The sequence below is a fragment of the Lycorma delicatula genome, chromosome 1 (assembly GCF_047948215.1).
Source record: "Lycorma delicatula isolate Av1 chromosome 1, ASM4794821v1, whole genome shotgun sequence".
Classification (NCBI taxonomy): domain Eukaryota; kingdom Metazoa; phylum Arthropoda; class Insecta; order Hemiptera; family Fulgoridae; genus Lycorma; species Lycorma delicatula.
In genome coordinates this window covers 359643069-359668954 of record NC_134455.1, presented here as the reverse complement: position 1 = coordinate 359668954, position 25886 = coordinate 359643069, and the positions used below count along the sequence as shown (strand labels likewise).

Here is a 25886-nt window from a genome sequence, read left to right as displayed (position 1 = left end):
AGCGTTCACCACTAGACCAAAAACCAGTGGGTGTTTTCCACCTCACTGCTCCATTGCTACTAAACGCATATCAATAATCTACAAATTGGCAGTAGCGGTTTCATTCCTACTCGATTCTAACTCTGAAGAACAGTGTTGCAAAATAACCCGATTCATTGCCGCCACTGTAGTAATGTAATTATATTTATTAAAATTAATTTATTTTGTATTTGAAAAATTACATAAATTAAAAAGTACTTTTTTACAGTAGCAGAGTGTAATAAAAATATTTATTCTTAAAAAAAGCTAAAAAAACTCAAATATATCATAATCTTTAAATTATTAAATATTCTTCTTCTTGTAGTTTAACTAGCCTTCTTATACAATATGATTTTATTATTATTTTAAGATAATAATTCCAAAAGAATGGAAAACTGGAAAGGGAAAGTAGCTGTGGTTACAGGAGCCAGTTCAGGAATTGGTGCAGCTATTGCAGAATCATTGGTTAATATTGGCATGGATGTGGTCGGTCTTGCAAGAAGATTGGATAGACTTGAAGTAAGTATTTGTATTGTATTTTAATAAGAATGCTCTTCAAATATAATTAACAAACTAATCATTTAAGTGCATATAAACTATTCCTGTTTGTATACCTTGTCTTTTATTGATTGTTGGCAAACATCTGGGCAATTACAACTTTGTCTAAAAAATAAAGAGTACATTGACCAGAAAAAGCGCACCTTAAATTCTTCAATCATGAAATTCTTCATCTGCCTGGACCTCAGTTTCCCATGATATTTACTTGAAATTTGCATCATGGAAGTCAATAATTCCTTCAGATGTCTTTTGAAATCTAAAGATTCCTCCAGCTTTATTCTTTTAAAAATCGTAACTATCCCTTGCTAGTATCCAGCCTTTTAATTAAATCTTTATTTCAATCCTCATGTCTCCAACTCACTTTAAGTAGTGATTGACAGAACCAAACCTAAAATGTTACATTGTATTTCTCCAAGCCAAGACATGTTAACGCTTTAGATTGTACGAATCTTACAACTTTTGCAGAAAAGTACCACCTTTTTAACAAGTTGCATCGTTAAAAAAATTGTATCCTAATTTAATACCAACTTTTGTAGAAATTTGGTTTTAAATAAACTTTTTAAATTTTCAACAATTTTTTAATTAAATTTTTATGATAAACTATTTTAATATCTGATGTAATGAACATTTAATATGCACAATACTTTATCTTTATTTTTCAGTAACTTCTAAATCTAATAATAAATGAATGAAATTACATTACATCTTTACATCTCTTTACATTATATTATTCTGTTTGACTGGGAAAATCACATTATGAAAAATTCTAATATACAAAACTGAACATCACCTAAAAACCATATCACTTTTTAATCAAGTTCAATTTTCGACAACTATTAATAGATCGAAAAACGTATTTTTAACGCAATTTTGCAGTTTTACTGTTGCACATATGTTACTCTAAAATAATAAATATTGGTAGTGAAAAACATTCAGTAGGGTTGACATTAAAATCTAATGTATTAAAAGTAAATAAAACATTCATTACAAACTATATTTTGAATTGTAATTATATGACATTGACATTTTTGAACATATAACTGCATGAATATAAGAGAATGCGAGGCATTTTCATAAACAAAAGTGAAAAGAAACTTTAAATGTATAAGTGAAGATTCAGATTTAATTTTGCAACCGTTTAGAAATAAGTAAACACTTTCAATTTCATATTAATTATATGATTTTTAGGAACTGAAAAATAAATTAAAGGGGCAAAAGGGAAAATTTCATCCAGTAAAAACAGATCTTGCAAAAGAAGAAGATATTCTATCTGCTTTTGAATGGGTAGAAAAGAACTTAGGAGGTATTCATATTTTGGTCAACAATGCAGGAATTCCTACAAAAATCAGCCCAATAGAAGGTAGGTTTAATAAATTTGTCAAAATATATAGATTGTTTAAATTATTAAAAATATTAATCTTAATACATGAAAGGGAACTTATATTATTGGAACAATGTATTATAAAAACATTAGGGTGTAATTGGTTAAAATGGGTGATCATGTAGTAAAAATTGATGATCTAAGTGTACCCAAAGCTGCTATAAAATGGCAGATAGAGCTAGGATGACCTACCAGTTTGGTCTAGTGGTGAACACGTCTTGGCAAATCAGCTGATTTCGAAGTTAACAGTTGTAAGGTTCAAATACTAGTAAAGGCAGTAACTTTTATACGGATTTGAATACTAACTCGTGGATACCGGTGTTCTTTTATGGTTGGGTTTCAATTAACCACACATCTCACCAATGGTTGACCTGAGACGGTACAAGACTACACTTCATTTACACTTATGCTTATCATCCTCATTCATCCTATGAAGCGTTGCATTGTTCTAGAGGCTAAACAGAAAAAGAAAGAAAGGTAGAGAGAGGATTGAATAAGAAGATGAACATCAAAGTATAGTAAAGTAACATATCATAAAATATTGTTGATAGTTGGAGAATGCTATTGATAGAAATGAACTGATAATTAAAAATTTTACTGCTTAATAAGTGAACATTTTTGTAGTATTTTGTGTTTTTTACCACTCTTATATTAACTCACTCTTGGAATATGTATGTGAAATTCATGATACGGAACCTTTTAGTAGAATTTTGATGCACTTTCATTTATCCATTCACTCTGAAATTTTGCATACAGGTTTGCTCCTGATGACAACACATTTTATCAACATTTTCAAGTTGTTTAAATACCCCTAAATTGCTAAGTTGCTAAATGAAAAAATGCTCCTTGAACTTACGCAACCGCATTTAAATGCATATTTTCTTAGTGAAAGAATTATCCATGTTTTGGTCGTTTATACTGTAAAGTATAAAATTAAGAAAACTATAAAGTAGAAAATAAAAAATATATAAAAAAACCTTTTAAAAACCACTGTTACATTAAACGCACTAAAAAGTAGTAAATAATTTTAGGATGGTATCCCAAGAATGGATTTGACAACAAGCTTTGATGATGATATGTAAGATTATGTGAAATTCATAGCTTCAAATTAAAAAATTTGATGCTTTTGCCAATTCTTTCATATGTGTAATGATTGGTTGAAAAGTGGAGTGCAAAGATATGTACTTTGACATTAGCACCCCACTCTTTAGGCCATTCATTAAAAACAAAATTTTCATTAGAAGCTATGACTTTCATATAATCTTACATATCACCATCAAAGCTTGTTGTGAAATCCATTGTGGGATGCCATCCTAAAATGATTTCTTATTTTTTAGTGCGTTTAATGTAAGAGTGGTTTTTAAAAAGTTTTTTTAATATATTTTTTGTTTAATATTATTTTTGAACAATATCCATGTGTATTTTACAAGCAGAAAAATTATTAACATTTTTTTAAGTGTTAAAAAAATCAAATAAAAGAAATTTAATAAAGTTTCTATTAGTAATTAACTGATAAATTATTATCTTAAACTTGATTAAAAATCTCCAGTTTTGGATAAAACCTATTTGTCTTCTAAAATAGAAATTTAAATTAAATCTTAAGTTTTGATGTCTGCTAATAAGGGACTGCAAAATACTGGAAAAAAATTCCTAAGCTGTAATGATTGTTAATGTTTGGTTAAACATAGCTACTACATATTCTACTTAATGAGAATAATAGCTTAACCATAATTAGTATGAAAACACATCAGCAAATAATTTTAATATTAGAATTTGCAACTATATTGAAAAGTGATGACTCATTTTATTTTTTTCAAAATGTGATTGAAATGAAGAGTAAATTTATTCTGTATTTAATTTTTGTATTTTTTTTAATTATATAATTTTTTAACTGTATATAAAATAATTGTAATACTAAATATTAGGAAAAATCTGGTGAAGACTACAGATTCACGTAATTGGTAGATTATGGGTGTGATGTCACACTATTTTCGATTAGTTAGATTGACATTGAAGAACTGCTGGTAAAATTAGTTGATTTATACAGAGGAACTCCTAACAGCTGGTCCAAGTTGTACTTTACCAACTATCAAAAGAACCGAGATGTTATATTTCAATTAGCACATATCCTCAATAAGAATCCTCGTATTAAAGTGTTGCTACAAAAAATGTGCTTGATCTCTTGCTCTTCTTATTACTTGTATGTGTTTATTAAAGATCTTGTTCAAAACCTCTAATACATTCATAAACAAAATTCTCATAAAGTTACCATTAAACAGATTGTAACTAAATTAAATTTAAATAAAACTGTTGTACAGTCCTCATTATCAGGTTAGCATAATTACTACCCATTTGGATAATATTCCCTTCATGATAAAACAGATCTGTGATGATAAAATTATCTGAAATCTATCTAGTAATATAAATAGATTTTTTTGGTATTGAAAATAAGAAAAATAGTTTGAAAATTAATTCCATCATGTAAGGTTTTTTCACAATTTATTGTTTTTTGTTCTATCTAGAGGTGTTAGCCTATAATAAAGAATCATTGTTTAAAACTGTTGTTTAAATAAAAAAAATAATTTTTTTATTAGCTTGTGACATCTTTATTTGTTTAACATTCTTTTAATATATATTATAATTTTTTTATATTTTCCAAGTAAGTATACTTATATTTTACAACTTTTCATTAAGTAAATTCTAAAGGCGTCAAAAGGCTTTGTCAATGCGCCAATCTCTTTTTGCTATATTTATAGAAACTTTGCTACCAAAAAAAGCAAAAAAAACATTACAGAATTCAGAAAAAAGTATATTTTGCATATTTTGGTATGAAATTTAATAACCAAGGCAAATCTTGGGCTCTTCATAAGGTTTGTTCAGTGTTGAAGAGCTCCACCAGTGGTTACAAAGAAAAAATCTTTCTGCTTTGGAGTGCCTCTAATTTAGAGAGAACCAACCAATCATAGTGGTGATTATTACTTACTTTTGTTCATGTAAAGCACAGGGATTAAATTTAAAAAACAAAAAAGATATTTTTTACCCAAGCCCTCGATCACTGATACATTCTGTATCTCATGGGCCAGAAATACCTTTCATTCACCACTATATAAATTAGAAGATATATGTAATGAAGAAACAGTGTCACGGCCTGTGTTAATCAACTGGGTGATGGAAATGATGAATATAATTCTGTAAGTGATGAAGTGAAACTGTTAAAACAATCTGAATTAAATGATTTGGTGAGGGACTTAAACCTTCTTAAGGACTCCACTGAACTTTTAGGTTCAAGGCAAAAGAAAAAAAATTGTTAGCTTCTGGTGCTATTTAAAAAAAAAAACATAAATAGTATTTTACTGTGTGTTTTATTAGTTTTAATGATATTTTACAGTAATTTTGATTTTCATATAAATTGTAAATAAATTCTAAATTTATTAAAAATTGGTTTCATGTTTTAGAAAAATTATTGAAGCGTTTTTGTGAAAATTCTTGTGATCCTTGCCCAAAAATACATATGAATCAGCTATCAAATTGAAAAAAAATGTTTGATCATTAAAAACACAGGCCTGCATAATTGTTTAGCTTTTTCTAGTTAAACTTTTGATTTGTGGATAGTATCATTTCATTTTACATGATTTTTAATTCATTTTGACCATCTCTTCTTTACACTTTCTAGTAAGGTTTTAATCAGTCCTTATTTGATAGTATGGCTGCAGTCTCGTTCATATCAACATTACAAATGCCTTCACAATTTTCTCTTTTTTATTGTACATATTTCACATTCGTATGTTATTATAATCTAAATACAATACCCTCCTCTATGAATCATGCGACCTTGCCGTTGGTGGGGGGGGCTTGAGTGCTCAGGGATACAGAGTAGCTGGACCGAAGGTGCAACCATATCGGAGAGGTATCTGTTGAGAGCCAGACTAAGGAATGATTCCTGAAAGAGGGCAGCAGCTCTTTCAGTAGTTGTTAGGGGCGTAAATCACAATGACTTAAACGGCCATATCAACATCACTCAGTCCTCTGAGTACTGCGCAGCTGAAAGCAATGGAAAACTACAGCTGTTTTTTTTTTCCAAGAAAATGTGGCTCTGCATTTTCAAAAGCAATAATGGAGGCGCCTTCCTTGGTAAAATATTCCGGAGGTAAAATAGTCCCCCGTTCGGATCTCCGGGTGGGGACTACTAAGGAAGGGGTCACCAGAAAAGTAAAAAATAACATTCTACGAGTCGGAGCGTGGAATGTTAGAAGCTTAAAAAAGGTTGGTAGGCTAGAGAATTTAAAAAGGGAAATGGATAGGGTAAACGTGGATATAGTAGGAATTAGTGAGGTTCGGTGGGAAGAGGAAGGCGATTTTTGGTCGGGTAACTTTAGAGTAATTAACTCAGCGTCAAATAACGGGCAGGCAGGAGTAGGTTTCGTGATGAACAAGAAAATAGGGAGGAGAGTGGAGCATTTCAAGACGCATAGCGATAGAGTCATTGTAATAAGGATAAATTCAAAACCTAAACCGACAACGATTGTTAACGTCTATATGCCTACAAGCGCCCATGATGATGATGAGGTAGAATGTGTATACGAAGAGATTGATGAAGCAATTAAACACGTAAAAGGAGATGAAAATTTAATAATAGTTGGAGATTGGAATGCAAGCATTGGAAAAGGCAAGGAAGGAAATATAGTGGGTGAATACGGGCTGGGCAAAAGGAATGAAAGAGGGGACCGACTTATAGAGTTTTGCACGAAGTATAATTTAGTAATTGCCAACACCCAATTTAAAAATCATAATAGAAGAATATACACTTGGAAAAAGCCAGGCGATACTGGAAGGTATCAGATAGATTATATCATGGTTAAGCAAAGATTTAGAAATCAACTCGTTGACTGCAAAACTTACCCTGGAGCAGACATTGATAGCGACCATAATTTGGTGATAATGAAATGTAGATTGGGGTTTAAAAACCTGAAGAAAAGGTGTCAGATGAATCGGTGGAATTTAGAGAAGCTTGAGGAAGAGGAGGTAAAGAAGATTTTTGAGGAGGACATCGCAAGAGGTCTGAGTAAAAAAGATAAGATAGAAAATGTAGAAGAAGAATGGGAGAATGTTAAAAAGGAAATTCTTAAATCAGCAGAAGCAAACTTAGGCGGAATAAAGAGAACTGGTAGAAAACCTTGGGTTTCAGACGATATATTGCAGCTGATGGATGAACGTAGAAAATATAAGAATGCTAGTGATGAAGAAAGTAAAAGGAACTATCGGCAATTAAGAAATGCTATAAACAGGAAGTGCAAACTGGCGAAAGAAGAGTGGATTAAAGAAAAGTGTTCAGAAGTGGAAAGAGAAATGAACATTGGTAAAATATACGGAGCATACAGGAAAGTTAAGGAAAATTTTGGGGTACATAAATTAAAATGTAATAATGTGTTAAACAAAGATGGTACACCTATATATAATACGAAAGGTAAAGTCGATAGATGGGTGGAATATATTGAAGAGTTATACGGAGGAAATGAATTAGAAAATGGTTTTATAGAGGAAGAAGAGGAAGTTGAGGAGGATGAAATGGGAGAAACAATACTGAGATCTGAATTTAAGAGAGCATTAAAAGATTTAAATGGCAGAAAGGCTCCTGGAATAGACGGAATACCTGTAGAATTACTGCGCAGTGCAGGGGAGGAGGCGATTGATAGATTATACAAACTGGTGTGTAATATTTATGAAAAAGGGGAATTTCCATCAGACTTCAAAAAAAGTGTTATAGTAATGATACCAAAGAAAGCAGGGGCAGATAAATGTGAAGAATACAGAACAATTAGTTTAACTAGTCATGCATCAAAAATCTTAACTAGAATTCTATACAGAAGAATTGAGAGGAGAGTGGAGGAAGTGTTAGGAGAAGACCAATTTGGTTTCAGGAAAAGTATAGGGACAAGGGAAGCAATTTTAGGCCTCAGATTAATAGTAGAAGGAAGATTAAAGAAAAACAAACCAACATACTTGGCGTTTATAGACCTAGAAAAGGCATTCGATAACGTAGACTGGAATAAAATGTTCAGCATTTTAAAAAAATTAGGGTTCAAATACAGAGATAGAAGAACAATTGCTAACATGTACAGGAACCAAACAGCAACAGTAGCAATTGAAGAACATAAGAAAGAAGCCATAATAAGAAAGGGAGTCCGACAAGGATGTTCTCTATCTCCGTTACTTTTTAATCTTTACATGGAACTAGCAGTTAATGATGTTAAAGAACAATTTAGATTCGGAGTAACAGTACAAGGTGAAAAGATAAAGATGCTACGATTTGCTGATGATATAGTAATTCTAGCCGAGAATAAAAAGGATTTAGAAGAAACAATGAACGGCATAGATGAAGTCCTACGCAAGAACTATCGCATGAAAATAAACAAGAACAAAACAAAAGTAATGAAATGTAGTAGAAATAACAAAGATGGACCACTGAATGTGAAAATAGGAGGAGAAAAGATTATGGAGGTAGAAGAATTTTGTTATTTGGGAAGTAGAATTACTAAAGATGGACGAAGCAGGAGCGATATAAAATGCCGAATAGCACAAGCTAAACGAGCCTTCAGTAAGAAATATAAGTTGTTTACATCAAAAATTAATTTAAATGTCAGGAAAAGATTTTTGAAAGTGTATGTTTGGAGTGTCGCTTTATATGGAAGTGAAACTTGGACAATCGGAGTATCTGAGAAGAAAAGGTTAGAAGCTTTTGAAATGTGGTGCTATAGGAGAATGTTAAAAATCAGATGGGTGGATAAAGTGACAAATGAGGAGGTATTGCGGCAAATAGATGAAGAAAGAAGCATTTGGAAAAATATAGTTAAAAGAAGAGACAGACTTATAGGCCACATACTAAGGCATCCTGGAATAGTCGCTTTAATTTTGGAAGGACAGGTAGAAGGGAAAAATTGTGTAGGCAGGCCACGTTTGGAGTATGTAAAACAAATTGTTAGGGATGTAGGGTGTAGAGGGTATACTGAAATGAAACGACTAGCACTAGATAGGGAATCTTGGAGAGCTGCATCAAACCAGTCAAATGACTGAAGACAAAAAAAAAAAAAAAAAAAAATACAATACTTCACAAAATGCTTCTTTACAAGTCACTCTATCTTAATATAGAACAGCTGTTGTTTTTAATGATTCTTCATGTATCATTGTTACTGCTATTTTTACTTAACTTTTAATTTTGGAGTCTTCTAGATACATAGTACTCCTTCCTTATTTCAGGCCAAAATTCTATGACTTATTACCTGCTATTTTTATTACTTTGGTCTTTTCCTAAAATTCATTTTCATATCATCTGTTGAATACATTATGCTTTATATCCTAAAAATTACTGCTTTTATGCTTTTTATCCTAAAAATTATATCAGCAAATTTCATACAATTTATTTTATTTCCCCCATGCTGATCCCTTCACCTTCTGCATTTTTGAGGATTCATTTTTGAATAAGGTTACGTATAGACCCTTGCTCTTTAACTCATTTTCCTAGATCAAGCACTTAGTTTGGGCGTATTTTAATTTGAATATGATATTTTATTGTCTTTCATTAATTTTACTGGCATTACAATTTCATTCTGAGCAAATGAAGTAGCTACTTCATTGATTAATAAATCAATGTTTTTGTAAACAACAGATTTAAACAATATTTCAGGTATTTAATGTTTATTAATGCTTAATGACTCCATAATAATTGATGCCATTTAAAAGTAAACTTCTTTTAATTCTTCTAATTAATTGATCAATAAAAATTAGAACAACAAGGTGGACTGTTCAAAATAATGATAGTAAATTTTTAGAAAAACATTTACTTTACAGCTACAAGCACAAATATATGGCGGGAAGTGTATGAAATCTATGTAATAGCAGTACAGATATGCAGCCGAGAAGGACTAAGGTCAATGAGAAAACACAACATTGATGATGGTTATATTATAAACATTAGCAGGTAAGATAAAATCATTTACATTTATTAAAACCTTTATTTTTACATTAAAAAAAAAACAAAACATAACATAACATTAAATTTAATTACTCATTTTCTGGTTTCTTCTTTTAAAAATTAAAATTATTTAGAAAGATGACACACATTCAAAGGTCAATAATCTAGGTACACGTTGTTTTCATTGTACTGATTATAAATATACAAAAAACTGCTGCCTTATCATATTTTTTGACTTATTTTCATTTTCATTTTAAAATGAAAATCAAAAAAATATACATTCCCGCAGTGGCGGGTATAAAATTTTGAATTTGCATCAATACTCTTGTGTTTAATTTTTTTATTTTTTGTATAATCTGTATCAGCTGATTATTATTTGTTGTTGATTATACTTAATAATTGAGATTTGTGTCGACTGGTTTCAGTTGCTGGTAACTTGTTAACAAGATTAAATTATAAAATTAAATGAGTTTCAGAACTTCGTATAACATCAGAAAAATTAACTTTTATTGCCTTCTCATACGTTAAGAAAAAGTAAAATAAATTCATCATTAACCCACCGGGTTGGTCTAGTGGTTAACGCGTCTTCCAAAATCAGCTGATTTGGAAGTCGAGAGTTACAGCGTTCAAGTTCTAGTAAAGCCAGATATTTTTACATGGATTTGAATACTAGATCGTGGATACCGGTGTTCTTTGGTGGTTGGTTTCTTTGGTGGGTTTCAATTAACCACACATCTCAGGAATGGTCGAACTGAGAATGTACAAGACTACACTTCATTTACACTCATACATATCATCCTCATTCATCCTCTGAAGAATTATCTAAACGGTAGTTACCAGAGGCTAAACAGGAAAAAAGAAAGAAATTCATCATTAATATTACAACACAAATATGGTAAAATTTAAAAATTATGGTAGAGTGATACTTTTTTCTTGTTTATTGTGATGAGTAGGATGACCATAATTTCATGTGCCTTGATTATTGACTTTTGAATCCATGTCATCTTTGTAAATAATTACTGAAGTTATTTTCAAATATCCTTGCCTACCTTCTTATAGAAAAAGGTTGAGTGTGAATAAGTATGAATAATTTCAAAAGGAATCATTTAATTTATGATTTTTTTTTTAAACTTATATTGTACTCACTATTGGACATTATAATATTACTGTTTTTAATTACTGAAAATCAGTTGTTAAATTAATGTAGAACTGCAAAAAAATTTACTAAAACCAATTTAATACATGTAAAAAATTAATGAAATGAATCGAAACAGTCATTTTTACAATATCAACTTCAATTACGAATTTTTCTATTATAAAAAATATAATAATTACATAAATAATGATAAACATGGATAAGTATTGGGTCTATTTTACAATATTTCTGAATAATTTCAATATTGTATTTACATTTTACTGTATTGACTGACATTTTATGTATTGGAAATTAAGACATTTCATAAGGTTTAAAATAAGGAAAGGTGATGGACCTTTTACAATTTTCAAAATATAAAAAAATTAATTTAATTAAATAAACTGCTATCGAATAATGATAAATTGAAATTTGTCTAAATCAACTGTACATGTTTTGTTTTTTTTTCTACTGATAAAACCTCTTACAGATGCGTTCACAAAAATATATAAGATTTGATATTTTTCACATGCTTGTCTTAGAAGAAATTGAAGAATGTCATTGATTTTATACAACCATTTTTAAATAGTTAGTTATTCTATGAATGTAATCCACTTGCAATACAGACATTAACAAAAACGTATGTGGAACACTACCATTATACCATTAATCTGGAGGGTTTTTGATGTGAGTCCCCATCAAGTTTGGGATTTTTTTACAAACATCACAAAAAACTATTTCTAATTTATCACAATCAATAAAAATAAAGCAATTAAATGCAATCAAAATGATTTTAAGATTCAGTTTTAAATACATCTTATTGACACGTAAATGTTTTTTGAATATTTCTAATAAAATAAATTTTATAACAAACGTAAAAAACTTTATAAATATATGAAAATACATTTTCTAGTATTCTAATATTCATTAATCAATTTAATATCTTATTTTAATTCATGGGAAAGCAAAAATATTAGTCACTTTCCTAGACCTTACTATGTAAAATTTAGATTAAAATTATAATTTCAGAATACAGCTTTATTTCACAATTATAATTAATGCGTTTCCAGAAATATCAAAAAGAGTAAACATGAAAATATCAACATATTAAACACATCAGAAATTTCAGTAAAAAAAAAAAAAAAAACTCAAATTATAAAAAGTGCTAAATTTTGTATTACTGATCATTACTACATTTCACATTCTATCACAGCTTCTGTGTCATCCTGAAAATTCTTCTTATAAATGTGATAAATAAACATTTTTTTATACAAGTAATAAATTGATTTTAATCAATTTCTCAATCTCAGAATTTTTTTTTTCAATCCAACCGTGTAATAGGACATTCTATGATTTTCTCTGTCATAATGGGAGTGATATTGAGATCTAGAAAGTTAAGATAAGCCAGCATGACTGGTTTTGTTCCCAATACTTTCCTGCAATACTTCAGTAACAGTGTTCATAGTAAATACGTTTAATATTAGTATTAGTAATTAACTTTTTGTGATAATCAAGAATCAGGTTGAATCAATGCAATGGTACTTTAACAATAACAATTGTTGCTGAACAATTTGTGGTAGGGTTATTATTGATAATATGGCACTTTTTTACACATTTTGCAAAGTCCTCAATGGGGAATACTCAAAGACCTCAATAGGTTCACAATGTACCTTAATACACACAGTTTTCATGTTGCCATGTGCAACTTGTAAAATTATATGCTGAATTGCTGCACAAACCTGAATGGTCCCTGAATTCTTTACTTGTGGGGTAATGTACCTTCTCCCAAATATGCTGGTCCCACCTGTGAAACCTGAAAAATACAAGTCTTCCAACTATAGTAAAATTTTTACTTTGATTGTGGCAGCAAAGTTGAATAAACACTTGCACTTAAATGGTCTAGTAGCTAAAAAATATAAAGGGTGTAAATGGAACAGTAGGGGAAGCAAGGAACAGTTTATTATTGACGCAAAGAGAAATGGAAAGGCTCTCTACATGACTTATATAAACTATCAGAAAGCACCTGATAGTGTACCACATACTTGGTTATTGGAGGTGCTGTGTATATATAAGGTAGACAAACAGATAGTGAAGTGCATGGATTTTTTAATGAAGAGGTGAACAACACAGTGGCTCTCTTTCAAAATGGTCTAGATCTGATTTTTAAAGATAAAATTGAAATTAAGATAGGAATATTTCAAGGGGATGCATTGAGCTCTGTATAGTTCCATCTTGCACTGAACCCTATGTCCAACAGTTTCAGTAACATAAAGAGGGAGGGGGGTTCTCATTATTCAGCAGAACATGACATTTTAAGCTCTCATCAGTAATACATGGACGACATCAAATTATATACTCATAACAAGAGGAATCTGAATTGGCTGTTAGATCCGTTTACAGAATTCAGTAATTATGTCAAAATGTTATTTGGCTTAGAGAAATGTAGAATCCACAGCATGGTTTTCGTAAAATTGGTAAATCATGAGGGATTTCAGTAGAGAGTGAAGTATTTCAGTAAGACAGAGTGAGATTTCAGTAAGACAGAGAGTATGTTCTGACTCTTTATGCGCACTAAATGCTATTCGAAACAAGAACATTGAGGATGTCCATATCACAAACACTGTCCATTCAATATGTATTAAACCGAATGGGACAACGATGCATATTAGCAAGACTCCAGGGCATACTGGTATCTCAGGAAATGACAGTCAGATGAAGCTACCAGAATGATAACAATTTGTGAGAACACAGATATAATTCCTATTCGAGTGGCAGACATTAAAAACTGTTTAACATTACTATCAGAACCATGTACAGCAATGAACACAGAAGACTAAACATGAAAATAAATGCAATTAAAATTACTCCATTTATATGGAAGAGCGATGCAAAACTGACTTCAAGAACTAGTGGAATTGACCAGATTCAGAATCGGCCACAAGTGAATAACAAATTTGTATTTGTTAAATGGAGAATAAAATCTAATGAGCAGTGTATGTGACAAACCACTTACTGTTAAGCTTCTACTGGAAGAATATACAATATACAAAAACCTCAGAAAGAGGCATGAATTTAAAAAAAATATCTCCTGTTTTAGAAAATGATAAAGAAGTAATAATAGTTGTTTACCTAAATGCCAGTGGGTTACTAACCTATTTGTAGTAAGCCTTAGATGAAAGTCAGTTTATTTTATGTTGATTGAAAATCCCATACATTAGGGCCTAAATCAGGCCAGAATCGGCATCGGAACATAGGGTTCTCACAATTTGCATGGTATTGTCAATAAATTTTTTTGTACATTTCATTTGAAAGAGTGCTAATTTTCCATTTTTAATCTTTGTGTTATATGTAGATGATAGCACCCTATACACTTTGTATGTGTTATGTATCTGTTCTAGTTAAATATCTAAATGGTAAGTATATATATCTATACATTTCTATTTAAAATGTAAAAGAGCCTAAACACCCTTAAATCTGAAAATCTTGCTTGTGATTTTATTCTCTTTTTAAAGAATATGATGAGGGCTAATGACATAGAAATCAATGCCCATTTACTCAATTAAAAAAAAAATTAATAATAAAAGTAAATAATATTATTATTAGTAATATTAAAAAGAGTTATAAAAAGTTTTATAATGTTAATGGGAGCACGAGGTTAACATTACAAAAAGGTAACACAACCCACCAGGAGAGGATCAACAGTTTCACTGCTACCATCATGAAGAAAATATTCACCCTGTTATCTGTTGTGTTTTTTACATTTTATTATTTCATGTTACTATTTAGGTGGAGACACTTTTCCCTTGTAATAACCTAAAATAATTTGAAGTATGTGTTTTCTTAGGATATTCAACAGCAGGATATAACAATACTGGTTTTTCTGTTTGGCAGTGTCGTACCTTACTTGAAGGCTCCAATAAATGATAACTTAAATATATTTTTAATCATGATGAAAATAGCACAGAGACATATCATTAAAAAAGTCTTTCAAATTAAAAATTCATTTGTTTGTATTCTCATACATACATTCATGTTTCCAAAATATGTAAAAAAAAAACCATGTTTAAAATTTGTTAGTGCAGTAATAATAATTAAGAGTATTTATTTAAATTTTACAGCACAGCAGCACATGAGAGTACACCAATGCCTGGTATTATAACATACGTTGCTTCAAAGAAAGCAGTTAATACTATTGGTGAAGGCCTACGTGCTGAACTTGGGCAAACTAATTCCAAAATTAGAGTAACAGTAAGTCTGATTTATTGAATTTATATGAAAATGTCCACTACATTTTACTAATTATATATTATTCTCTTGCAAGTAATATTAAAAAATTTAAGAGAGCTTTAATATTCCTTGTATGACCAAAATTAAATCAGTTGTTATAGATAATAAAAAAAAAGAAAAATTCCTGGATACAAATAAACGTTTTTAAATCCATCAGTAATACCATAACAGCTGAAATAAATCCTTTGAATAATCATTCCAGTGTATTTACCAATAGTGCATCGACTGATTATTTTTATTTTCATGGTAGTTACAAAGCAACATGTTTGTCTCAAGTAAATTCCATTTGCAAATAAAACATAACTGGAAACAATAAATCAGATTACGTGCACTTTTCAATGCAAAGTATGAAACGCTGCTATCAAAGTTCTTTACAAATTATAGAAAATTTGAGTGAAGTGAAGGCGATGCTGTCGTGTAGCGAGATAATTTGTAGACAGAAGCAGGGATCTAGGGTTCAGATATTACAGCGAATGCAAAAGCTAAGAAAACTAAGAAAGGTTTCATGATAAGATTAACTATGAAATTTTCAGAACTAATTTTTCCTGAAAAAATAGTTTTTTTTTAAATTATCAGAAAATTGAAGAGTAGCAGTTATATAAAAATTAACCAAAATTAAATTTTTGATACTGTAACATGTTTTTCATCCAACCTTTATTTATCATTCTGCCAAGTGCCAGTTCAATTAAATGATTTTTAAAATGCTCATGACATTTTATGTCTTGAGTGTGCAAAAGAAGTACGCTCTGAGATCACAGATCTGAAGGGCATGTGATAAATTTGGAATCATCAGTGAAATACTAAGTTTGATTATAAAAATTTGAAATTAAAATAAAATAATGGAGATGTACAAGGTCTGTAAATAAACTAATGAGATTAGAATTTTTGGCAGCCAAAATATCAACTCTGTACAGGTACTACTATATATATGGTTATATAAACAGCTGTTTATTAGATATTAATATTTTTAGTCTATTGTTGCCACATGAGACGTAAAGAAACTTTCTGTGATACGTGTTTTTGTTTTGCGTTAAAAAAATGAGTGATTCTAATTATGAGCAACATTGTGCAATCTAATTTTTGTGTTAAATTCAGCGAGAATGCTACTGAAACTTTTTAAAAATTGAAAAGGACGTATGAAGATGACGCTCTGTCATGAGCCCATGTTTTAAGGTGGTTTAAAGCATTTTCAGATGGCCGGGAATCAGTTGCGGATGATTCACACTCCGAAAGAACATTAATGTCAAAAAGTGACAACAATATTGAGCAAATCAGAGACTTGATACAGTATGACTGGCAATTAACTGTCAGAATGATTGCAGAACAATTAAATCTGAATCATACAACAGATCAAATTTGAACATCAAATTTTGACAAACGAATTGGACATGACCAAAGTTTGTTCCATATTGGTCCCAAAAACCTCACTGTTGAACAGAAAAACAACAGGGCGGAAATGTGCCACAATCTTCTAGGGCGATTTTAAACTGATCCCGATTTTTAAAAAAAATGTTATTACTGATGATAAATCTTGGATATTTGTGTACAACCCAGAAACAAAATGCCAGAACAAGCAGTGGCACACTTCAAACTCATCACGTCCAAAAAAGCAAAAGTGAGCAAAGCCAAAATCAGAACCATGCTAATTTGTTTCTTTGATAGTAATGGCATTGTCCATAAGAAGTTTTTGCCTACAGAGCAGACTGTAAATCAATATGTATACCGAGAAATTCTTGAAAGACTGCGGAAAAGAGTTGCCCACGTGAGATCAACTGTCAAAGTTAACTGGAAACTGGATGCTGCATCATGACAATGCACCTTACACTCTGAACTCTCAATTAATGAGTTTTTGACAAAGAAAAACATTTCTGTAGTTTCTCAATCACCTTATTCACCAGACTTGAGTCCCTGCGCCTTTTTCCTGTTCCCAACTTTAAAAAAACACCTCAAAGGACACAATTTTGGAACAGTAGAAAACCTAAAAAAATATAACCGACCATCTGAAGCATATTCCGGTTTTTGAGTTCCAGCACTGCTATGAAGAGTGGGAAAACTGTTTGAAGTGTTGCGTGGCTTCCTAAGGGAACTATTTCGAAGGTGATAACAAGTCCACATATAATTGGATTGTAAATAAAACGATTTTCTGAACCAATCTCATTTTTAATTTACAGACCTTGTATAATGGATATAGATTTGAAACTCTTATGATTTAATAAAAACAATATTATCACTGTTTCATAATTTAGCCTGAATATTTAATGATATATAATATTTAATATTTAATGATATAGTGATATATTTGTACATATCTTTTTGCCTGAATAAAAAGATTATTATGTTTGAGTAAATAAATAAATGTAATGAACAATATAATAAACTAATATTTACTGAATAAATAAGTAAAAAGTAATTACTTTATTGCCTGAAATTGATACAAATCTAAAATATAAATTTTTTTTTGTTTTTCGTTATTGTTTTCAAAAAACAGTGCCTGGTATAGGAGTCGCACATCTGCAAACAAGTTACTCATTACAAATTAATGATAAATATGTCATCTGATAAAGGATATATGAATCATTATGTTTATTTACTGAAACTACAAAAACAATATTAAATTGCCCAAAAATTTAATGCATTTTTCATTACATTCTATGAACTTCAAAATTCCATTTTCCATATTTTTGTTCGTGGATTGATTATTTGAATTTGCTATCGTTTGTGAAATGTTTGTCACCCTAACACTCCTTAAAATTTATTTGCTTATGTAGTTTGTTTAAAGCTATTTCATCACATTACAAAAAATTTCAATATAATTTAAATGCCACTTAGTAAATGACATTGGTTGTCAGATGTTATGCAGTACCCATATTTTGCCAATAATAATTTCTTTCATCAGCTATATTAGCCTTTAATAACCTTCTTTCCCTGTTTAGCCTCCGGTAACTACCATTTAGATAATTCTTCAGAGGATGAATGAGGATAATATGTATGAGTGTAAATGAAGTGTAGTCTTGTACTTTCTCAGTTCGACCATACCTGAGATGTGTGGTTAATTGAAACCCAACCACCAAAGAACACACCATTATCCACGATCTAGTATTCAAATCCATGTAAAAATAACTGGCTTTACTAGGACTTGAACGCTGCAACTCACGACTTCCAAATCAGCTAATTTGGGTAGACGCCGTTAACCACTAGACCAACCCGGTGGGTATCAACTACATTAACCACAAATACAATTGGTATTTACTCTCTATAAATTTCAACTGATATTATATTCTGAAAGTTCAGAAGATGGTATTACTCTCCAAATTTTACAATTAGCAGCAATCTTGATTGCCTTATATATTTTATAATGTTATGGTCATATGTAATAAATCCTACGAAAGGATGGAAAATGGTAAACACTACATAACAATGTCAGAAAACAGCAGTGTTTTAAATTTATGTGTGGATTTTACCAAACGCTGCAAGATTCTTGCTTTTAGGATAGCTCTTGTATAATTAGCAGGATTTAATTGTATGGTACACCTCAATTACATATGGTAAACGCAATATAGCAGTTCTGTATTTTATTTAATCAATTGTTCAATTAATTACTGATTAAATTTTTTCATTTAAGGATTTCTAAGAAAAAAATAATTATTAGCAGATTAATTTATGACTTTTTATTTTTATTTTATTCTAGACTATTAGTCCTGGATTTGTTAGAACAGAAATAATGGACAAAATAGGAATGAAAATACCCCCTGAAGTGGCTGGATTGGAATCATCAGATGTCGCAAAGACTGTAGAACTTTTGTTACAACTACCACCACATGTGCTTGTATGTATTGAACTATTTAAATATTTTTATTATTTAAATTCTTCAAATTTATTACAACTGAATAAAGATGACAATTTCATAGTATATTGTTTATGAGATAAAAATAGCTTCACAAAGAAAACCGTATATGACCCCAGAAACCTCTTTATAAATGCGAAAATAAATAATATATATATATATATATATATATATATATATACACATATGTATATATAAGGCCATGATTAAATTATCACCAAATGATTAAGTAAATAATTAAAATTAAATAGAGTACACAGCAGTTATTAAAACTGGATATTTAAACTATAAATAAAAAAAAATAATAACACAATCTAAAAAAAACTAGTTTTACACCATGTAAACCCATCTTCCATAAAGACAGCTATATGTAGAAACCAGCAATTGGGTTAAGGTAAAAATAATTCTTTCAGAAACTTAAAGCATATATCCCACCTCCAATTATCCTCCCGTTTGTAAAATTCTCTCACAGCCCACACCATAGTCTTTTTTTTAAAACTTATTTGAAATGAACAATCATTACTGAATCCTTCCCTTGTCAGTTTTCTTTTTTTAGTTAATATCAATATGTGTACTCTAGTTTCACAAAATTTGTAATGTTCCAGTTGTTGATGGTTTACTGTTTTATAGAACAATATTGTGAAGTTTCCTATAACTAGAACACCGAGTTTTTTTATTTAAACCATATATTCCAGTTCAATGTTGCAGATATACTGGGTCAGTATATTTTATTTATTGGCTCGTGGATTTCTGTGAAATAGTTTTTGAAAAACTGTAGATTTATCATTCTAAGATAATTCTTTTTTGAAGAGTAATAATTTGGCATCTGTCTAATTCCTTATAGATTGAAAATGTTTTTTTAAATTTCAGCAAAATCTGTCAAAAAATAATAGTTTAATATGCTACAAAGTAAAACGCTTAAAAAATTACCTAGAAAAAAGTGCACACAGTAATTTTTTTAATGTCTTTTTTGGAATGTGAATGAGATTATATGAAGTCAAAAACAATCGAATTCAGATTGTTTTTTTATATACAGTAATCATAATTATGACTTGCAGTATTTGTTTCTTTCTGTTTCTAATACTTAGAAACTATTCAAAATACACTGAGAAATTAAACTTAATTTTGTTTAACTTGAGTAGTCAATGACAATTTGTTTATTAAATATTAATTCAACAATTTGGAATTCTAATTTTCCTTCAATTTCAGTTCAAGATTGGTTCTGGTAGATTCGAAGTAATAATGGAATTATCAGGTAGCACAAGAAGAAAATTAACATGTTGTCTAAAATTATTTTATTTGATATATAGTAAAAATAAAACTTTGTTCTGAGAGGTATTTATATTAAAAAAATAAATATGTCTGGGATTTTACAGACCATTTTCACTATATTCTGCTGTACAGAATGTTCAAAAAGTGATGTAACCTTTAGGGAAAATTAATAAGTTTCAATAGTAGTTGAATGTGGCCTTCATTATATGATTCACATAATTGAATACAACGTTGCATGCTCTTAAACATTTGTTGAAATGTTTGCTGAGGAATTGCAGCGACACATAGTTCAATTGCACTCTTCAATTCGAAAATGGTGAGACGATAAGTTTTGTAAGCAGCATCCTTAAGGTAAAAAAACAATAAAAAATCAGAAGGGGATAAATCAGGAAACCAAAGGGGCCTGAACCCTTCAAAATCACTTGTCCTTGAAAACACCTAACCAAGAAAGTCATTGTTGGCTGTATGAGCCCTAGCATTGTCCTGCTGAAACCACATGTACTCTAGCCGGTCTTCAGGTATAGTGATTACAAATAGTTGCAACACTTGTATGTAGCACTCACTGTTCGTTGTACCATGAAAGAATGTCATAAAGATTTGCATAAGTGACATTGCTCACCAAACATCCACTTTTTGCCCTTACAGCTGATGTGGATTTTTCATAAACCAAATGTGTCAATTCTGTGCATTTACGTATCCATCAAGGTCGAACCATGCCGAATCATGAAGTTCTTCTCTACTTGGTGTTACAGATGACATGACCCACTGTTGGATTCATTTACTGCGACGTAGGACTTTTTATTCATCTTTGTCAGATCTGAAATAGTGGCTGTAAGTGAAGAAACTTGATCAGAAAGCATCTGAATGAGTTTCTTAAGTTCATTGCAGGATCCGTACTGCTGATTATGAACATTTGTAGGACTTTGTTTTGACATAGCACTGGCGAAAGATAAATCTGGTTTGACGAGGTTTCGTGAGTTAACTATCTTTCTATTTTCCCTGCGTGCAGCCGGGAAAGATAGCTTCTGCTCGGTACAGATTTTGGGAATTGCCTTCTCTTTCTTAAAAGTTGGGCAATCTCGGGAGCGGGCTGTATGTGAACCACTGCAGTTCGCACATTTTTCACTTTCCTCGCAGTTAGTGTCGTTTGACCTCTGTTAGCACATCGAGCACAGATCTCCGTTCTCGAGCAAGATGTAGTGTGACCATACCCTTAGCATCTGAAACATCGTCGTGGATTGGGTATGAATGGTCGTACCCGAACCGTGAGGTAACACACTTTAATCTTCTCTGGTGGAACAGGAAGACTGAAAGTCAGTATAAGAGACGGTGTCGGTTCTTCTGTTCCGTTCTACCGTTTCATTATACATTTCATTTCTATAATACCTCGAACACGAAGATCATCAGCAATTTCATTTAAATTCATTTCCAGAAGGTCACGACAAAAAATTACCCCTCGGCTGGTATTTAGGGTCTTGTGGCTCGTCGTACTTATGTTTATGTCGCCCATATTGGTGTGACATAATAGGAAGCGACTCTGCTCATCGTTAAATGTTTCCACCAGAATTGTTCCATCACGTAATTTCATAATGTTCCTCGGAGAACCAGTACAACCGGTGACACATTTGTTAATCAGGAAAGGTGAGACCTTTAGAAGGGAGCCACCTTCCTGATTATTCCGAAGAACAACAAAGCGAACATTCCTACACTTGACTCCATCTTTGTCTACTGTAGCAAGATTATCCTCGTCAGACGAAGCTGACCGAGGGGTTTTCACTAGACTGAAATTGGTGGTTTTTTCAAGATGGACCACCAATCATCATAGAATTTATTGAAGGAACTGAAATTTTGGTGCCACAAGAACATGCGGTATAATAGACCACTCCAACAGAGCGCACGCATATTGCAGATAGAGCTAAATACAACTGGATTTGCTCTGGTGCCCAGAGTACATCGTTCGAGAATCACTACGTAGAGCCATTCACCTATCGGCACGGTAGTTCCCACCTTAGGTTACCGTTGCGTTTCATAAGATGTCGCAACACCACCGAGTGTAAATAAAAGAGAAAATTGCGTTGGATTTTGTTGTATAATAGTTGAGTAAATGTATATGTTGCAATTTGTGTAGTGTTCCTGGTGAAGTATATATGTCTAGTATAAAGCATTCTGCAGCTCAGTGTGTAGTGGGAAGAAAAGCTGCAGAGGCTAGGCCTGCATAACTGGCACATCTAATATATTGGGAGACACTGAATTTTTCTGCTGCATTGAGTAACCCATTTTTCCTCAATTAAACATGTAACAAAAGAAGAAGGAAACATTCTTCTTCATTCTGTATCATTTTTTGAACACTCTCTAGTATAATAGGATATATCCATGATAACATGAAATTTGGAACAGGTTACCAAAAGAATTTCATGGTATTGTCCACACTTAAACAAAGTAATTGTAGAAAATTAGGCAAATAATATAAGTTGTATAAATATAAATGATATCTTTAAAAATCTACTAGTAATAAATAATTTATTTTAATTTTTTTTATTTTAGATTACTGAAATTGTGGTTCGACATGTCATAGATGATATATCAAGATTAAAAAAACACATCAATAAAAGTGAATAGTTGGTCTAGTGGTAAACATGGCACACTTGTTATATCATATTGCAAAGTTCACAGCATTACTTATTCAAATAAATATATTTTTTAAAAGTCCTATATGTAAAACAATTTTTGATGGATTTTGTTTTATAATAAAATTAGTTCTTAGATCTCCAACATAATAATTTTTTTAATTTTTTTTTTTGTTTGTGGGAGAAAAACGCCTGGGCGTTATCATCGCCCGCCTGGAAATTTATTAATAAAAGGGTAAAATAACTCCAAAATAATAATGTTTATAAGGTGTAAATGTAATATTAATCATATAATTAAAACTTATTAAAACAAGCATAATATTATTCATTCAGAAAAGTAGTGAAAAATCAAAAAAAATCTTACTACTGAAACCTAACCCACGATTGCAGTATATTTTTATATAATTAACTTCAAACATCTTTGAAGATTGAAAATAAATTCCTTTTATTGTGAAAGAATAAAAAGGAAACTATGATTTATATTAATAGAATTTCTTATGTATAATTAACTAAGAAGAAACTTCCAAATTAACAAAACAAACTTCCAAACTTTTTCATATTCGTAGATGAATTTTACATAAATCTTTAAAAAATTATTTTTGTTATTATTTTTATTTTTATTACAGGTTAATTATTAATATATTTTGCCTTTCATTAACCTTCTGTATGAATAATATTGTTATAAATCCATACAATAAGTATATTTTTACAATGATCACTATTAAAATATGTATCTGAGAAAATAAAAATATAGATTTTTAATAAAAGTTAAACAAAAATACCAAGTAAAATAAAAATACTCAGTTGGAATGAATTACAACATTTGGAAAAATGTTATATTACAGCAGTGATTTTTTTTTTATTTAGATAACCATGAATGTAGTATTTCTCACCCAAATGAACCAAATTGGTTTGAGAGCGATTTTCATGAAATGATAACCACTAATGAAAACTGAATAGTTGTTGTTAGAGTGGGATGTTTACACAAAAACTATACCACACATTACTGTATTTCTGGTTTGGTTGGTTATTAATCAAAATTTACTTATTTTAATTGTTTGAAAAAAGAACATATAATTGTTTTAAAATGATTGTAAAGGTGTAAATCTTTGAAAACAGTTACATGTTATTTTACAAGAGAAAGACTAAAAAAAGACAATAAACCCTAATTTCCATGAACTGACTTTTTTGAATTGATTTTTTTAAATTTTTTTAAATTGATTTTTTGACAGTACAATTACCACAATGGAGGAAACTGATTTACTTCCTCTATCGATTTTGATAAGATGATCCTTCTAATTTTTTTAATAAAACATCTAAACAATTAAAAATGAATTTAAATTTGATATTAGGCAATTGAAATTCCTCCAACAGACTTAATCGTTGAATCATGAAAGGATAGATACTATATTCCCTAAACTAAAAATATATCAGCAATTTTATCTGTACACTTTTAGTTTACTATCTTTTTTTTATTTGTAGTATTCCAAATAACAGAACTACCTTCTGAATGAGACCAACAAACGTGTAATATAAATTGACAATTGTCAGTATTACTTAAAAATATTAGCGTTTCTATAAATCCCAAATTTTTATATAATTTGCTAACCACTGATCTTATGTGCAATTTGAATTTAAAGTCTGAGGAAAATAATTCCCAAGTCCCTAACTTCCTGTACCTTCTGAATTTTTGTTATTAGTAATATAACTAAAGCAGGTTATCTCTTTCTTACGAGTTATTTGTATGTATTTACATGTACACCATCCTTATTAATAGTATTTTGAAAAAGAGTTTCCTCATCATAGGAATGATGGCCTTGAAAATTTTCATATCGGCAAAAAGAAGAGCATCAGAACTTTCACACACGTAAAGATATCATTAATAAAAATTATGAAAAGTAATATACCGAAATTAGAATTGAGGTAACCTTCAGTTAATGAAAATTTCCCAGAATTAAATTTTTTTACATTAATGTATTGTTTCTTAAATACTCGTAAGATCTGAGTAATAGAGAAAATTATTGCAGATTCCAATGGCTTGTATTTTTTTTAGCAATAAAGCAAAATCTACTTTATTAAAGGCTTGACAAACATATTGAAGACATGATCAAAAATATTCAAAAAGAAAATCACATTGTCCCATCAACACTGATGCTTGTAGATAACATGAGTTTCTGAGGATTAAAATAACAGATGATTTAAAAATTTGAAAATGCCATAACAGAATAATTTTGCAGAATGCAAAAGTTAAAATGAGATAAAAACAAATAGCGATGGCTAAGGAAGCATTTAGGAGAAAGGAACAGTTATTACGTAGTAAGATGAATTAGACATGAAGAAGGTTCAAGTAAAATATTATATTTTGTATATAATTCTGCATAAATCTGAAATATGGACACTTACACAAAGAGGAAAAGAAAAGTTGGTCTCAATTATGGACATGAAGGTGATTGGAGATGATTAAATGGACAGACAAGTGAAAAATGAAGTAATGAGAATTTACAAGAATAGAAGCATAATCAGAATAATTTGGAATAGGAAAACTAACTGGCTGAAATGTATAATTTGAAAAGGAATCAATAAAATGGTGCAGGAAGGATAAGTAGAATGCTGAAAAAAAAGAAAAGCCGGAAAGTAATAAAATTTTTAGATGATATAACAGGAAATGAGAGCTAGTAAGAGCTTAAGTTTAGATGAGAGTATAAGATAATGGAAAAAGACATTGAACAAAGAATCTACCTGAGGGAAAATAACCTGATGATAAGTTTTTCAATCTTATTGATTAATCTTCCTAGGAG

The 25886-nt window shown here is 30.3% G+C and overlaps 2 protein-coding genes across 6 annotated transcripts in view; one reads left to right on the top strand and one right to left on the bottom strand.

The window, feature by feature from the left end:
- LOC142334490 (uncharacterized) overlaps positions 1 to 25886 on the bottom strand; it is a 204930-nt gene that overhangs the window by 122205 nt on the left and 56839 nt on the right. Inside the window, exon 4 of one of the 5 annotated variants that reach the window (XM_075382563.1) lies at positions 9926 to 10769. The exons of 3 other annotated variants lie outside the window; for them this stretch is intronic. In XM_075382563.1, coding sequence (XP_075238678.1) covers positions 10760 to 10769 — 10 coding nt within the window. In that variant the 3' untranslated portion in view covers positions 9926 to 10759. Of the gene's footprint in view, positions 1 to 9925; positions 10770 to 12118; positions 12872 to 25886 lie in introns of those variants that run through there. One more of the 5 variants, XM_075382559.1, reaches the window with a different exon arrangement.
- On the top strand, positions 389 to 23241 carry LOC142334484 (farnesol dehydrogenase-like). The gene is made up of 6 exons (XM_075382553.1): positions 389 to 537; positions 1765 to 1936; positions 9803 to 9932; positions 15177 to 15306; positions 19034 to 19171; positions 23006 to 23241. Exons 1-6 carry the CDS (start codon positions 406 to 408, stop codon positions 23078 to 23080), a joined length of 777 nt encoding a protein of 258 aa, XP_075238668.1. The 5' UTR covers positions 389 to 405; the 3' UTR covers positions 23081 to 23241.

Excerpts from the sequence above, each read along its gene's own strand:
- LOC142334484 (XM_075382553.1), top strand. The coding sequence starts at position 406 with ATGGAAAACTGGAAAGGGAAAGTAGCTGTGGTTACAGGAGCCAGTTCA. Across the intron at positions 9,933-15,176 it reads TATATTATAAACATTAGCAG|CACAGCAGCACATGAGAGTA; the intron begins GTAAGATAAAAT and ends TAAATTTTACAG. Across the intron at positions 15,307-19,033 it reads ATTCCAAAATTAGAGTAACA|ACTATTAGTCCTGGATTTGT; the intron begins GTAAGTCTGATT and ends ATTTTATTCTAG.